A 17,188-nucleotide genomic window follows, 5' to 3' on the forward strand; every position below is an offset into this window, starting at 1 on the left:
TACTTTTTCTACTGCTGAAAACATTTTTCTACAAGGCTGGGTTAATATGGCAGCTGCATACCTGAAAGAGCAACAGAAAGATATAATTGTAATTTGCATTTTTTGAGAATTATGGTGTATGTTTCAAGCAGACATTTACAATCCTCCACGAAGCCAAGTTGGAACACTGCATTGGAAATGTCAGAATGTGAGCATGGCTTATTAAGCCCTGCTAAAATTTTAGCAGGTTATTCAGCATATTCAGAACTAACTTTTAAATAATTTAATGTTTGAATATTTTTCAAATTAAATCTGGGAAAGGGGCCTATTCCTTAATAAGAACTATTTACAAGCAAAGTATTAAAGGTTTTTGATAAGCCAATTTTAAGTTATTCGTGATGAAAATCGAAATGAAGTTTCTTGTTTCGCTATCCAAGAGCTGATAGGTATCAGAATTGATTTTTCTGCAGCTATACAGAAATATTCACTTCTGAGCTTTAACCACCAAGCATGGTTAGTTTCTGCCTCAAATTAGAAGCTTTTCAGAAAGCTGTGAAAATAGGTGTTTATAACGAAAGTACTAACCTAAACTTAATTATATGTAACAGCCACTACCAGCCTGCCACTATAATACTGTATTCTATTATTCCACTAAAAAAGAAATTCCTATCTGAGCATACACAATAGTTACTCATAGTAGATGTAAGAAAGTCATGATTAATTACTGTCATTCAGCAAATGCACTAAAGAACAGTGCTGGTGTATTTTCTATTAATAAAATATGTAGAAGCTAAAGCATAGCTTTTAAAAGTTCTTCCCAGCTCTCTGTCTCAGAAACCCACTGTTTCACCTCAGATGCAAAAAATTATTTTAATGCTATAAAATGTGTACAAATGATTTTGTTTTGTGAGGATACATCTGTGTACTCAAACTAAGATACCAGTCCACTCACTGGCATCACCTTCTTTTCTTTTAAGTTAGGATTCTGAATAGCCAGTCTTGAACCTGTTTCTCAAACATTCCAAATTAAAATAATTTGTAGGAATGTCCACTGGACCATCTCTTGTGTTTTCACTTTTACAATAGAACCTCTGACTGCTGCTAAAATGGATTTGTACTTCAAGATCTATATATCTGAAGAAAAATAGTGGCAGCTGCTATTGTTTCAAAGAAAAGAAACTTAGGTTGGGGAAGGTGAAGGAGAGCAGCTTTGTCAGTCTTTCCAAGGTTATGAGAGAGCTGGGAAGAAAGGAGCATCTCTGCAGATGATGGGCCTATCTACCACAAACTCACTGAATTCTCTCTTTGAAGCCACTTACGCTTTTGGCCTTCAACATCTGCTTATAATGAGTTCCACAAGTTGATGGTGTGTTTGTTTTGAACCTGCTGCTTGCTAATTTCATTGGGTGCCACTTGGTTCTTGTGTTGTGTAAAGGTGTAAATAACATGTCCTTATTCATTTTCTCCACACCATTCATGATTTTATAGGCCTCTATCACATCCCCCCCCTTACTCATCTCTTTTCCAAGCTGAACAGTCCCAGTCTTTTTAACCTCATACAGAAGCTGTTCCATACCCTTAATAATTTTTGTTGCCCATCTCTGTACCTTGGTGAGGCATGATTTCCCTTTACAAAAGCAGTTTTGACTCTTCCTCAACAAATTTTGTTAATATGTGTGTCTGATAATTCTGTTTTTTACTATAGTTTCAACCTCTTATTTTGGGGAGAGGTATTTTTCTCTTTCCCCCACTGTGCTTGCTGCTGTCTTCCCTATTTGGCGTAATTCTTTTGGGGTGCCTATACGCTCATTTCTTCACAGGCCACGTGTTGTCTTTGGGTAGCCCAATATTCCTGGGGAAAGGGACAGTTTCTTTTCTTTCCTCCCCAAACCCCAAATTGTTGAAATAGTAGCAATAGTTTCTGCATTTCTGGCAGTTTCTGCGATCCTTGGTGGGGTTTTCCCACCCATGCTGATAAAGTACAGCCCAGTTGAGCAGAGGGTGGGGGATATGTCTGAGAAAAGAAAGAAAAATATGCCTCTGGAGCCCCTAAATATCTTAAATTAACTTTTAGAAAAACAATTCACTCACCCTGACTTTCACTTGTATGAAGTGAGAGTATTTTTTTAAAGCAGACTTCAGTGCTCATTCATTTGCTCCCACTAGCTGCAGTAAAACATGATGAAAAAATACCTGTTTTTAATGTGATCCTCACTCTGAGCTGTAATTAGACGTAGTACCCTAGTTTTTTCCAAAATGTTTCCTACTTCTTTTGATCTGAAGGGACTGTACTTCTAAAACAGACTTTAATTGTACACTAATGTTCTCTGCAAAATTCTTCCTCAGCTGATAGTTCTCTCTTATGCATCATGGTCTCTTGTGTTTGCATTTACCATAATTAACACTTCAGCCAGCTTATTCATGAGTTCATTATTATCCTTCCTTCCAGAATCTCTGATATTGCTAGATACTCAGAGATATCTTAGTGTATTTTTGAGTTTTCTTTCTTTCTTTCTTTCCTAAACTCCATAGGGCAGGGCTGAATAACAGTCCTTCATAAATAATCTCTTCAAAATCCTAAATTACGTTGATTGCCATCTGCTGTACTGTACCTTTGAAGTCTCAGATGTGTCCTTCCTTTACAGTAATGTGATTATTACAAATGCAGACAAGTTTCCAACTGTTGGTCTAACATTTTTCCCATCAAATGCCAGGAAAATTTTACATTCTTCAGCCGAATACCAAGGCCATAACCAGGGCAGAGTGAATTGGGTAGCCACCTAGGGCACAAAGCTGGTGAGGGAGGAGGCAAAAAAAATGGGATGGACAAAAAAAAAAACAGTAAGGGATAAAGACCTGCAGTGGGACTGGGATCCACGGGTCCAGTTACCATACCATGCCATCCTTCCTTCTGCGCTGCTGCTGCTGGCAGCGCTGCCTTCAGATCTGGGCAGCCGGAGAGTGGAGGCTGCTGGCTGGGACGTTCATGTTGTTTGCAGCATGGGAGGACTGTTTTTTTTTTATTTTTTAATCCCGCTCCCATCCCGCCCTGCAATACCTGCTCCCAGTTCCATCTGCTCCTACATTGCTTGTTGAATTTTTATCCCACTCCCGCTATTATGGCAGCAGGACCTGCAAGATCCCAGTTCCGCTGCCCTCTGGGATTGGGATCCTGCAGGACCCGCTGCCTTAATAGTGGGAGTGGGATGTGGGATAAAAATTCAGCAAACAGTGCGGGAGCAGGTGGGAATAGGTATTGTGGGGAGTGGGATTAAAAAAAAATAGTCCCATGCAGGACTCTAGTTGGGGGCACAAATATGCTTGCTCGCCTTGGACACTAAAATCCGTAGTAATGGCACTGCCGAATACCTTGCTTGTTATCTTCAATGCCACCATTTTCATTTTAACTGTGCCTCAATACCTGGCATTTGTATAGTGGCTCACATCTGAGGATTTCAAAGCATTTTTCAAGCATTAAATAATTAAGTCTTTATTATTTTTGTGAGTACCCACAGTGTTGCTAACTCTCAGTTTTCTCTCAAGTCTCATTACAATTGGTGTTTTTCTTAATTTCAGCTGCTGGAATCAAAGGAATATGTGAGAATCTGAGTTTTCATTTAAAGAAATGATTCTAGCCCTAATGGTTGTGGCGAAAAGCATGAAAATGTGATCCCACTGAACCTTAATGGCTCAAAACCCGGTAGCTAAATGAATGAACACCAAATTCGTCTTTAAAATGATTTCCAAATAATTCTCATTATTTTTTAACATTTGGGGTTGGCAGTATTGTATCCACTTTGCAGCTGGTTAACCTAAGCTACAGAGTTAAGTAACTTACACAGCCAGGCACTACAGGACAGTGCAAAAGCCAGAAATAGAAGGAGCTAACTGGAGTACCTTATGCCCTGTTCATATTTTACTTTACATGAAGCTTTTATTTTTGGATAATTTGTAGTCTGGTAGCACCTAGAGGCCCCATTATGTGTGGCACTGTACAATTTTATCCACAATCACTCACTTGTCTTTCTCCAAGAAGATATTTCGTGTTACGCTTCCTTTTGGGCTATAGTTTCTGACATAGGAACTGATGCTAAAGACCTGAGATAATTAAACTGTTCCAACCCCTGAACACCATCTGAGCTTCTATCTATCTAATGTATCTTTTCCATTGTATATTTGCAAATTCCTTTTGAATGGTCAGCACAATAACAAAAAAACTATTCTCTTTACAAAATAAGTGTAAATAATGAGCCCTATGCTGCAGTATTTCACTTATTTTATCTCCTCCCTCAACTGTTCTGCTATAGCCTTCTTTCACTGTTATCATCTATGATAGAGGAAAAGGTTAGAAGAGGCTGTTCCAATACACATTTAAAACACAGTTCAGTCATATGTTAAAAATGTATGTTTGCCCAAATTTTTGAATATTTTAAAGGAACAACTTCAACTTCTCACACCTCTCCCTCGGTATCACATTTTTAATCTAACTGAAGCAAAAACATTTCCATGAGTAATTGAATAGAATTGATTTTGGCGTGTTAATCTTGATAATCTGCCCAGTGTTATAATGTTAAAGAAGAAAAACCTGCCATATTTGGGTGATCACACCAAAATAGCAGCTTGTGTTTACATTTTCACACTCTTAGAGCTGGACAGTAGACACATATGAATGACTGTTTTATGTTCATTGTTCCTATGTAATATACACAAAATACTTGTGCACACACAACCAGGTTTCACATATGCACCTATTCACAGCCTGGAAAGTGAAAACTTAAACACAAAGCATTCTTTGAGAGTTGTCAGCCACTGCTGTGTGTTTATTTTAATTAATAGAAAAAATAAGCAGACTTTCAGGAATAAGAGTCAATAATCAGTCTGCTGCCCAATAGACACTATAGTTCTCAGTTATCTTTTGAAGTGTTCTTCTAGTCCAGGGGTGGCCAACCTGTGGCTCCGGAGCCACATGCGGCTTTTCAAAATTTAATATGCAGTTCCTTGTACAGACACCGCCTCTGGGGCTGGAGCTACAGGCGCCAACTTTCCAATGTGCCGGGAGGTGCTCGCTGCTCAACCCCTGGCTCTGCCACAGGCCCTGCCCCCACTCCACTCCTTCCCGCCACCTCCCCTGAGCCTGCCATGCCCTCGCTCCTCCTCCCTTCAGAGCCTCCTGCACGCCATGAAACAGCTGATCAGGAGGTACGGGGAGGAAGTGGGAGGCGCTGATTGGCGGGGCTGCCAGTGGGTGGAAGGCTCTTGGAGTGGGGGGCGGGGAGCTGATGGCAGGCTGCTGACATATTACTGTGGCTCTTTGGCGATGTACATTGGTAAATTCTGGCGCCTTCTCAAGCTCAGGTTCGCCACCCCGTTCTGTTCCTTTGTCTAGTTCTCTGCGCCGTATCCTCTTCTTTTGTTTTTGTTTCTGTTTCAAACAGTCACTATTTCTCGCAAGTGTGGAGCCTTCTCAAATACAGGCTGCTTTGGTGTGGGCTTATTTTTTGAGGACCATTCTGTATAACTTTAAATCCTTCAATTTGCCTCTCCTTTGAATGTTCCAGTAGCAGATTATACAGGAATACATTGCTTGCCAGTAGTCACACATTAATATTTGCATTGCCTCGGATTGCTGGGCAATAGGATTTTCCCCAGCCTTCTGACATCTTCTGTTTCCCGCTTAAGTTTTTTAACACTTGTTCATAGCTCATTCTCTCCTGTCATAAATTTTATTTCTGCAAAAGTATCAAGTGATTTCTTGAAATTAAGGTGGTCCCCCAGACTGCCACTTCTGAAAATCTGACATAGGATGATTAGGCATCATAGAAAGTTTCAACAGGACTAGGATAAATGGGAGTTTGCTAGACTTCAAGAACTTCAGGAACCCTATTATTTCTTCAGTTGTGAATGCAACTCCCATTATCTATTGATCAGATCCCAGAGTTTTATGTGTTACTTGATCAGTTTCCTAGACATCCTTGTGACATAGTAAAACATTTATTACAGCATCCCTTTTTATAAAAATACCTTAAGAGTCCACAAAAATAAGCACAAATTATTGAACTTCGATATAAATTAATCTCCACACTTGTACTCTCTGTATACCATTTTGACGATTTATAAATCAGTGAATGTATCAGTTGTACTATTTTTAATGGCTTCCTTTGCCTATTTTTTAATCTTGCAAATGGAGATAAGGACTGAGTACTGATCTTGAAATAGCAGGATAGTCCTGATATTTCAGTTGCAGTTGGCAACCTCAATCACATTCAAAGCATTCAAGCAAGTATATTTTAATTATTTGAGGCCTTTTGTTTCTTCAGTGTTTCATTTTCCTGAAATCAAATGTTTTAGTAATCTCTTTTGCCATATCATGAATACATCCTGAGCTATTTTTGAGCCCTTTAGTGCAGAACTGATCAACCAGTGGGCACAAACTGAAAGTAGAAGCAATTGGAGATGATGTGGTAGGTCACATACTGCCTCCTGAGAGCAGCAGTCCCCGGTTTGCTAGATCTTACAGCAGGAGTCTGGGCATAGGAGGGAAGGAGCCTTCCCTCCTTGCTTTGGCAAATGCTTCCCCACTCCCCTGTCCACTCATTCTATCTTCTTACTCTCTACTTGAGCAGGGGTCTCTTCAAGGAGAAGCCATGGGATCTCCATACTTTGGAACTCTGGCAGTGGGCATCATGTTCTTATATAGCACACTGTCTTGTGGCTTAGATTCTCCAGGTCAGTCACATTGTCTGGCTATACCGAAAGAAGGATAGGAGACACTTGATATGGATTTAATCAGGCTGAAACTTTATTATTAGATGTCTGGGACTACCCGGCAGATAAAAGTGTGCAGTGCAGGCAACTCCATGTTCATAGAAATCACTATCCAGGGCTTCCATCAGCCCCCCTTCATTTTCCATCTAGATCCTCCAGCCAACTCATGGCTTGGACCTTACCACCCACCTCCCTCTCTCCCTCTCTCTCTCCTCCCCCCCCCCCGGTAGGAAGAGTAAGGTGGGCTATAAGAAAGGGGGGTTGGCTCCCTCCCATACCAATCATAGGAGCCCTGAACCACTCCCCATTCCGTTCTTTTAACCAGCACCTCCTTTCCAAATCCTTTACCAGGCCATTTATCTGGTCACTGGATGCCTTCCCTATGGAGTACCTGCACTGGACATCTGCCCCACATTTACAAAATAAGTTGTGACATATAGCTTTAACCCCCTTTCCTCCTCACCATAATAGGTCCTCCTTGATGCCCAATGTGGGGAAGGCGAAAAAACCCCACTCCACCTATGCCAATGTGGTGGTGAGAGAAAAATTCCTTTCAATCCCTCCTAAAAAGGAGTGACTAGTGCAATGCCCACAGCAGGTCCTAACTCAACCTGATATTTGCACCTCGAGGGGTGGGAGGGTGAGTGCTGCCTTGCTTGCTGCCTGGAAAAAGGGCTTCTAACACCATGCCTTTCAAAAGCATCCACCCTTACGTTCCCAGGGGATGAATCAGAGTCGCCAAGCTGACCTCCAGCCACCTTTTTACAGCAGTTTCTGACCTCCTTCCCGCCCCCCATAAAGCACTGCTACCTTTCTGCAGCAAGCCTGGACAACGTGTTCTCCCCCCGCCCGGCTTCAGGCGTGGTTACTTACAAAAAATGTGGTAATTAGAACAATATACCTGCCATTTAATTTCGTTCTTGTATAACTCTAGTCTTTAATCATAGGGTATTATGCCTTCAGTGTGGTTGTCACAGAGTCCCCGGGCGATGCTCTGGAACTGCCCCCCCACAAAGCCAGTCAGGACCTTGGGGAGCCTCCTATCTCTTGGAACAGACTAAATTTAGGGCAGGAAGCTTACACGTAGCATTCAGCATGTGCCCCTCCATGTGCTTCCCACAGCGAGTCCACCCAGGTGGGGTCCTGGGGAAGCCAGAGGGTCCTGCACCCCCACCTTGCAGTCAGACGGGACTCTCAGCCAGCCAGTAAAATAGAGGTTTATTGAGATGACAGGAACACAGTCCACGACAGGTCTTGCCAGTACAGACAACAAGACCCCCCTTAGTTAGGTCCATCTGGGGCCCCAGGGAGGCCATTGCCCCGCTGGGAGGCCCGAGCCAGCTTCCAGCCAGCTTCCAAAAACTACCAAAACCCCCTCTAGCCCTTCCTCTCTGGGCTTTGTTCCTTTCCCGGGCCAGGAGGTCACCTGATCTCTTTGTTCTCCAACACCTTTAGCATCCCCTTGCAGGGGGGAAGGGCCTGGCCATTAGTTGCCATGCGACAGAGGGTTGGCCAGAGCTGAGCCGCCCCCCCCCCCCCAGTATTCAGAGGGAACATTAAAACCAGTCCCACTTCATCACAGTGATATATACTTAGAGGCTTGATATATGCTAAATTATATGGTTCACAAAGTTTTGTTTCCAAAATAAATACCGCAACTTTTTCCTTTAATTGTTATTCCAGAAGAGCCCCAATACACAGAGAAAATGGGTAACTGAGAACAGATATAATAGCATACCTAGGACTGTTTATAGATGCCCAGGTGTATATCTGAATCAAGTGTCTGAGGTAGTTTTTGTGAGCTATGTGGTTTACATTAATAAAATGTTTTTCTTTTTTCAGATTTCCTGAAATGCAGTATTTCCAGCAAGAGAGTGTGAGAAAAATTCTTACAGATGTTCTGTTCTGTTATGCTAGAGAAAATGAGCAGTTGCTTTATAAACAGGTAATGAAAATATCATACAGGTGGCATCCATTGACTCAACATTTTCTATAGAGCTTGACAAATGATTGAACAATAATGTATTTTTTATTGAATCCAAAGTTGTATCATAATGCTTAAGCAATCAAAGAGCTACTTGTCAGCTGCATGGTAAGAAAAGTAAGCTCATTCAAGTACATATGCTTCCTCCTCATGATAAGACATTCCCTTAAATTGTCTTCTGTAAGCTGCTAAATCTTATCTTCCAACTTTTCTGAATGTTTATTAACAACCTCTTTTAAACCAAAAGCTTTTCTGGGCTTAGATGGATATATGCACCACAGTTAAAATATATGATACTGAATAACAATATAAAGAAGTTGAAGGGTTGATTAGGGTTAATCAAGCAGTTTTACAACATATATAACGTTTGAAATTCTTTGATTTCTACAACATGATGCAGATATACTGTACGTTCGCTCTTTGGCCATTGATCATATATTGCAGCACAAAAATACCATGCAATATAGTCGGGGCAGCTGAAAAGTTTTTAATATTTTTATCTATATATATTAATACAAGTTCCATTATATTACTAGATAGAATATCTACTCAAACGAATAGTCTCCTACTGTTAAAAGGTAAAAGATAACATTTCAAATGCACCAATTGTGCATTCATTTTAAGATGAAAGCTAAATTCAGCATTTGCACTTAAGGTTTTCAAATGAGCATAATAAGAACATAAGAAAGGCCGTACCGGGTCAGACCAAAGGTCCATCTAGCCCAGTATCTGTCTACCAACAGTGGCCAATGCCAGGTGCCCCAGAGGGAGTGAATCTAACAGGCAATGATCAAGTGATCTCTCTCCTGCCATCCATCTCCATCCTCTGACGAACAGAGGCTAGGGACACCATTCTTACCCATTCTGGCTAATAGCCATTTATGGACTTAGCCACCATGAATTTATCCAGTCCCCTTTTAAACATTGTTCTAGTCCTAGCCTTCACAACCTCCTCAGGTAAGGAATTCCACAAGTTGACTGTGCGCTGCGTGAAGAAGAACTTCCTTTTATTTGTTTTAAACCTGCTGCCTATTAATTTCATTTGGTGACCCCTAGTTCTTGTATTATGGGAATAAGTAAATAACTTTTCCTTATCCACTTTCTCAACATCACTCATGATTTTATATACCTCTATCATGTCCCCCCTGAGTCTTCTCTTTTCCAAGCTGAAGAGTCCTAGCCTCTTTAATCTTTCCTCGTACGGGACCCTCTCTAAACCCCTAATCATTTTAGTTGCCCTTTTCTGAACCTTTTCTAGTGCTAGAATATCTTTTTTGAGGTGAGGAGACCACATCTGTACACAGTATTCGAGATGTGGGCGTACCATGGATTTATATAAAGGCAATAATATATTCTCAGTCTTATTCTCTATCCCCTTTTTAATGATTCCTAACATCCTATTTGCTTTTTTGACCGCTTCTGCACACTGCGTGGACATCTTCAGAGAACTATCCACGATGACGCCAAGATCTTTTTCCTGACTCGTTGTAGCTAAGTTAGCCCCCATCATGTTGTATGTATAGTTGGGGTTATTTTTTCCAATGTGCATTACTTTACATTTATCCACATTAAATTTCATTTGCCATTTTGTTGCCCAATCACTTAGTTTTGTGAGATCTTTTTGAAGTTCTTCACAATCTGCTTTGGTCTTAACTATCTTGAGAAGTTTAGTATCATCTGCAAACTTGGCCACCTCACTGTTTACCCCTTTCTCCAGATCATTTATGAATAAATTGAATAGGATTGGTCCTAGGACTGACCCTTGGGGAACACCACTAGTTACCCCTCTCCATTCTGAGAATTTACCATTAATTCCTACCCTTTGTTCCCTGTCCTTTAACCAGTTCTCAATCCATGAAAGGACCTTCCCTTTTATCCCATGACAGCTTAATTTACGTAAGAACCTTTGGTGAGGGACCTTGTCAAAGGCTTTCTGGAAATCCAAGTACACTATGTCCACCGGATCTCCCTTGTCCACATGTTTGTTGACCGCTTCGAAGAATTCTAATAGATTAGTAAGACACGATTTCCCTTTACAGAAACCATGTTGACTATTGCTCAAGAGTTTATGTTTATCTAAGTGTCTGACAATTTTATTCTTTACTATTGTTTCAACTAATTTGCCCGGTACTGACGTTAGACTTACCGGTCTGTAATTGCCGGGATCACCCCTAGAGCCCTTTTTAAATATTGGCGTTACATTAGCTAACTTCCAGTCATTGGGTACCGAAGCCGATTTAAAGGACAGGTTACAAACCTTAGTTAATAGTTCCGCAACTTCACATTTGAGTTCTTTCAGAACTCTTGGGTGAATGCCATCTGGTCCCGGTGACTTGTTAATGTTGAGTTTATCAATTAATTCCAAAACCTCCTCTAGTGACACTTCAATCTGTGACAGTTCCTCAGATTTGTCACCTACAAAAGCCAGCTCAGGTTTGGGAATCTCCCTAACATCCTCAGCCATGAAGACTGAAGCAAAGAATCCATTTAGTTTCTCCGCAATGACTTTATCGTCTTTAAGCGCTCCTTTTGTATTTTGATCATCAAGGGGGCCCCACTGGTTGTTTAGCAGGCTTCCTGCTTCTGATGTACTTAAAAACATTTTGTTATTACCTTTGGAGTTTTTGGCTAGCCGTTCTTCAAACTCCTCTTTGGCTTTTCTTATTACACTCTTGCATTTAAGTTGGCAGTGTTTGTGCTCCTTTCTATTTGCCTCACTAGGATTTGACTTCCACTTTTTAAAGGAAGTCTTTTTATCTCTCACTGCTTCTTTTACATGGTTGTTAAGCCACTGTGGCTCTTTTTTAGTTCTTTTACTGTTTTTCTTAATTTGGGGTATACATTGAAGTTGGGCCTCTATTATGGTGTCTTTAAAATAATGTTTAAATGCTTTAACAAGACTCATGTACAGTACTGAAAGAAACACAAATCAGAATATTTCATGTTTACTTTTGGAGTAATTTAACATAGTGTGTTGAGACTAAGAACTGAGTAACAATGAACAAGGACTAAACTGTAGAGAAACTGTACGTGGACAGAAAATGATTTATGACAAAAATGCAGGGTTGCTATAAGCGTACAAATATTTTATAATATAGTGTATCCTTTCACACATTCTGCAACCACCCCATCCCCCAGCTAGGAAATTATTTGGGTCTCATGAAAAGATCGGCATATTTGAGTTGAAGCAGCAACTCATCAAGAACTGTCTTGTAGATGATATTGAAAATCAAATATACAGTTAACAAAAGCAGCAAATCTCTATCAGCTGGCTACTTTTTATTTTTGATGGACTGCGAGTAGAGAGCTACCTTGTGTAAAGTTGAGAAAAAAATTAGATCAGCAAGCCGTATTTTTCAGGGCACTGTTGTGGAAAACACTCCAACAGTACCCAGCCTTCCTCATTTCTAGTGTATATAACCCAGAGTATATGCGATGAGGAGGTGATGGGGGAGATGGAAGATCACATTCTAGTTAATTTAGTGTATCATTTATTAAACAAGAAGTATAATTTCACTCTTTGATATGACTTAAAAAGACTTAATTACCCCCTGCTTGTGTTTAAAATCCTGTAGATTCCTTACAGAGAAATAATACCTTGCTATGTAAGGCTTGAATATTTAGCTAGATCAAATTAAAAAAAAAACCCACCCTGAGTTTCATCACAAGCTGTTAAAGCTATTATTTTGTACTAGGTGACACCCCGTTTAACATAGACCATATTGTTAATAGTTATGGGATTTTATTGAATTAATGAGACTGTTATCATGTAGTAGAGTGTCTTGCTGAGTTAATTGAAACTGCAGAGATTATATAAATGGTATTAATGAACTTTGACTGCCTGATGCCTCGGCTTTAATAAAGACTGCTTGGTGGGCTAAATGAACATAGGCAGATAAAAGAACAGGTTCAATTTTGCGAGCCTACAGGCTGTTGAGAAAGAAAACTTCTTTTTACCTCTGTTTTTGACTGGTGTCATTTCAACAGTGCAGTAATTTCAGAAGAAGGTTGTCATGAGAGTAAAGGGAGGGGTAAAGGGCAGAAAATAAAATGAATCGGAATGATGAAAAATGGCTAATATCTATGACAAGTCTTAAGTGCAGTATCCAAGATTGTGGTGCTGTGCCAAAGTCACAAAACACCCAACTAATCTTTCTCTTCTTCGTCCCTTCTTATTCCACTCCCATCACCACTGCTTGTTTCCAGGATCTGCATTCTTGAACCAAGAATGCCTCCACAAAACTATCATCAGTAATAACCATCTTTTCTTTGTATTCTTGGCCCTCTTGCCTGTGGATGACTCTTTCTTTCAAAGCCCCTGTCAATACTGTGTCAAGGATTAGCTGACAAGAAGTACTGTGTATGTGGTGATGTCAGCATATAATTTTTGGTCTCTCTTAATAATGTCATACCTGTCCATGGTAATCCACTCATTCATGACCTACACCCTTGCTTATTTCATTTTGTATCTAGAAATGAAGCCACACATCCCAAAATAGCTTCAGCTAACAAAACATGGCACTCCTCTGCTTAGCAGTTAGGGTTGCACATCACTCAAATGTTCCATGCAGGCTCCCAAGGGAGCCACAAAGTCCAGTACAATGTGTTTGCCCTGATATTCAAAGCCCTTCATGGGACTGGCCCTAGCTACCTTTGAGATCCCCTCTGTCTTTGTGATCATGATCTCCCATGACAGCTACATTCCTTGGTATATTGCAACAGTTAACTGGTAGGGGGAGATTCATGCATGCAGTAGATAACATTTTTTACAGGAACTGGACCTAAATTCTGAAAGTCAGTCCTTTAAGAAATTGGTGTAATAACAAGTTTTAGAACTAAATACAAATGATGTACCTTTCTCTCAGTTTCTACACACCAAACACCTACTTGTACTCAAATGTAAACAAGCAAACAAAATCCTTTTATCTTATTGAAGCTATTTCTCTGAAAGGCTAGTGTGGAAGAATGAAAGCTTGTTGTTATTAGTTCTGGGTTTAAATATTTGGGAGGCACCCTGGGTCTACAGTGACTTGGGTCAATATAAACCTAGCTAGATTGTAGATTTCCAAGGTCTGCAACATTTTTATACCTCATCAGTTAAAAGTGGTCAAGTTCACAGCTTTTAATTGAAACTGTTACTGTACTTAAAAAAAATTAATTCACAATATCAGCAAAGTTTACACGGCTTTTTTACAAGGAGCAATTTGTATGTTTGTTCAATGTGTGTGTGTGTGTGTGTGTGTGTGTGTGTGTGTAGAGTGTTGTCTTTGTAGTAGGTTTCATTGTCTTTTTTGACCAATATATAAAGTAAGATTTTATTTGACTAGCAAAATATACTACTCTCCCCAGTCATATTTATGGGTGAATAGAATTTTACAAAACAGTAATAGAGACTTTTAAGATTTAAATATATGTAGATCTTTGATTTTCTAAAAAGCATTGGTACGAGTAGAAGTATAAAGCAAGTATGTTTATTTTTCATAAAAATATGTAAAAATTATCTTAACATTATCTTCAAAAGGCCGTACAAATTTGGGTGCCAAAATTCTGGCTCTACTTAATTAAAGAGAAATAAAATAATTAAGCTAAGCCATTAGGTCAGCCATTGTTCGTTCATAATTATATTGTCTTTTTCAATATAATGTTGAAATGTATCAATTTGTATTTCATTTCTAGAAATGCTGTATTTCTGGCTTTCTTTTAAGACCAGAGACACTATTATGAAATAAGCGTTTTGCTGTTGGCAAGTGTCATAAAATTATCTCAATTCTGTCAACCCTTTTATTAACACTAAAAAGTTCTAATAAACTGTTGATGTACTGTAGAAAAATGTGTGTATATAATACACTAGTGGCTTCTACTACCAAGCCCAAAAGCTCTAAATGTTTAAAGTGCTCTTTTAACTGAAGGATCAGAGGTGTCTTTTTGAAATCCTGATATTTTATCATCCATTTGCTTTGTTACTGTTTTATGTGGAGAGTCACTTTCTGATTCAGCTTTATTCACAAGTTGTTATGCTATAATATTGGGAAATTGTGTGCTATGCTGGGCTCTTATCTTCTATAACTAATCCTATTTTATGTCCTTTTATGTTCTTACTCTGTAATTTGTATGTTTAATTTTTGGTAGTCAGTTTGAGTGATGACAATTTAAAATGTCAATATAATGAGGTATTTCACTGCTGATCATTCTATCCAAAACATTCATCTGATCGGAGATTGTGAGAGAAGTTTGAATAGGGCACAATCACTGGTTCGACCTCTGTACATTCTTGACTCAGGGTTTTTTGGGTTTTGCACTGTAGATACCAAACATCTGAAATAGAACAGTATTAAGGTTTTGCCACATATTGGCTTGCAAAGGTTTTATACATCTTTCCGTATAAATCTTTCAATATAAACGTAATGAAGATACTTTAAAAAAGAAACCTTTAGGTCTGGTCTCCATGGACATGGATGTCTCATTTTCTAATTCCCCAAATGGCTGCCTTTATTTTTTCCAAAGGCTACTGAGATTCCAGATTTGGAACATTATCAAATAAAAGTCAGTTTAGATTTAATAATTTGTCCTTATTGCAGATCTTGATACTGTAGCTCATGATTGTAATTATCATAAATAAAATTCATATTTATGAACATAGATCTTGGAGTAACTGCCAGGTGCGGGTTTGTCTACCGTTGCCAAATTGTTGTCTGTTACGTTATGAAAAGGGAGAATAACTTGCTTCCCATATTTTATAGGCGAATAAACACTTAGATTTAATCAGAATTTAAAACAAAACCCATTGATTATGAATCAAGTCTAAGAATGTAAATTTTCTTGCTTTTCATTATACTGCTGCTGCTAATATTATTGGCTGCTGGATGCTGAGGTGGAGCATTACTGTGCTGGTGCATGAATGAAACATCTTATTGTACTTCTGTTTCCTGTTAATGTTTAGGGTATGCATGAACTTTTAGCACCTATAATCTTTATCCTGCATTGTGACCACCAAGCTTTTTTACATGCGAGTGAAGCCGCACAACCAAGGCAAGTGTTGAATATTTATCCATGTAATATAGAAATTGTCACATTTTTCCATATTATTGTAGAGTTAAGAATTAACTGTATCTTCTGTAGAATTAACATATTGGCTTTAAGGTCTATCCAAATAAAACTGATAGTTAAGTTTTCTTTCATTGTTTTTTTGTTTTATCATGATTAATAGGCTAATCTTTGAAATGTATTAATTGCCCCCATGCCTCCATGAAAGTGGAAAGTAACTCATAAAGGGGCTTTTTGGAGAAGAAGTAATTCTTACATTTTAGTCAGTGAAAAAAGAGAGAGGGACCAGCCAGAGGAAAAGTTTCAACTTAACACTGGTACATATACTATTTTCACTGCATTGTACAAGTCCAAAATGTGCTTTAATCTCTATCATTGTAGAGAGGAGGCAGATCAGAGAGGTCCAGCCCACGAATGGATAAGTTGTGTATCAATATTTTCTTCTCATACCTTTAAATAATCACTATAGAAACAAATTTCAGTGATCGATAATTCTTTCATCCCATACAAGATTTTTAACTGTCATTTAACTTTAAAGTAATATTAAGTTTAGGCATTGTTTCTCCATTTCATGAAAATAGTGTACGACATAAAAATTGCAACACACGATTGTCCCTCAACTAAATTCAAAAGCTTTTTATTCTTTTGCTCCATGAATAAAGCTTTTACTTGTTTTTTAACAAGTCGCCTGCTTGAATCACTTAGTTGTTGTGCAGCCATATTTTGCAGTTGTCTTACTACATCTGCATTAATATAATTTAATTACCCCTGTTATAACATAACCTCTCTTAGCAAGATTGTCTAAGACCGGTGTTAGCATAGGGATGGAGTGTGCTTACATGTGTTTGTTTTCATTCAATGTCTATCTTTAGAAATCCTGAAGTTGCATTACAAGATGCTCTTCAGTGAAAAGTAAGCTTGCAAGATGCTCAGAATAACCATGTAATATGCATAGCATCCCATCCCCACTGAAAAGGGAGCTAGGCAGCAAAGTAGATGGATAAGAGGTACTGTCACTGATTAATTGCTGTTAAAATACAATAAAAATAGAAGCTATTAAAACAAAATAAATTAATGTTTTGATATTGCATATTTGACCGGTAACCATATTTTTTTTGTTTTGGACAAACAGTGATAGATTGTGCAGTAATCAATTAGTCTAGATCAAGCATATTCAAATAATACATTGTGACATTCAGTAATTTGTTATTTGGAATAATTAGATGGTTACTTCATTGTAGCTCAGACAAGGCAGCTAATTTGTTTTTGATCTTTATAGAAAGGAAAGACTTCATTTGTTCAATGGAGTTACTCTTTTTAATTAAAAAAAAGGCTAGTTTTTCTCATTTGCACTTTATACAAAGTTGGCTTATAAGTACATAATAGTACATGGGGAACATTGACCAAAAATAAATA

At 38.8% G+C, this 17,188-nt stretch overlaps 1 protein-coding gene across 15 annotated transcripts in view; it reads left to right on the forward strand.

Moving 5' to 3' along the window:
- TBC1D5 (TBC1 domain family member 5) overlaps positions 1–17,188 on the forward strand; it is a 503,676-nt gene that overhangs the window by 284,174 nt on the left and 202,314 nt on the right. For all 15 annotated transcript variants that reach the window (XM_045005374.1, XM_045005379.1, XM_045005375.1 and 12 more), the window contains 2 exons: positions 8,587–8,689; positions 15,669–15,757. In XM_045005374.1, the coding sequence (XP_044861309.1) occupies positions 8,587–8,689; positions 15,669–15,757 (192 nt within the window). The remainder of the gene's footprint in view (positions 1–8,586; positions 8,690–15,668; positions 15,758–17,188) is intronic.

Source organism: Mauremys mutica, chromosome 2 (assembly GCF_020497125.1).
Source record: "Mauremys mutica isolate MM-2020 ecotype Southern chromosome 2, ASM2049712v1, whole genome shotgun sequence".
Lineage (NCBI taxonomy): Eukaryota > Metazoa > Chordata > Testudines > Geoemydidae > Mauremys > Mauremys mutica.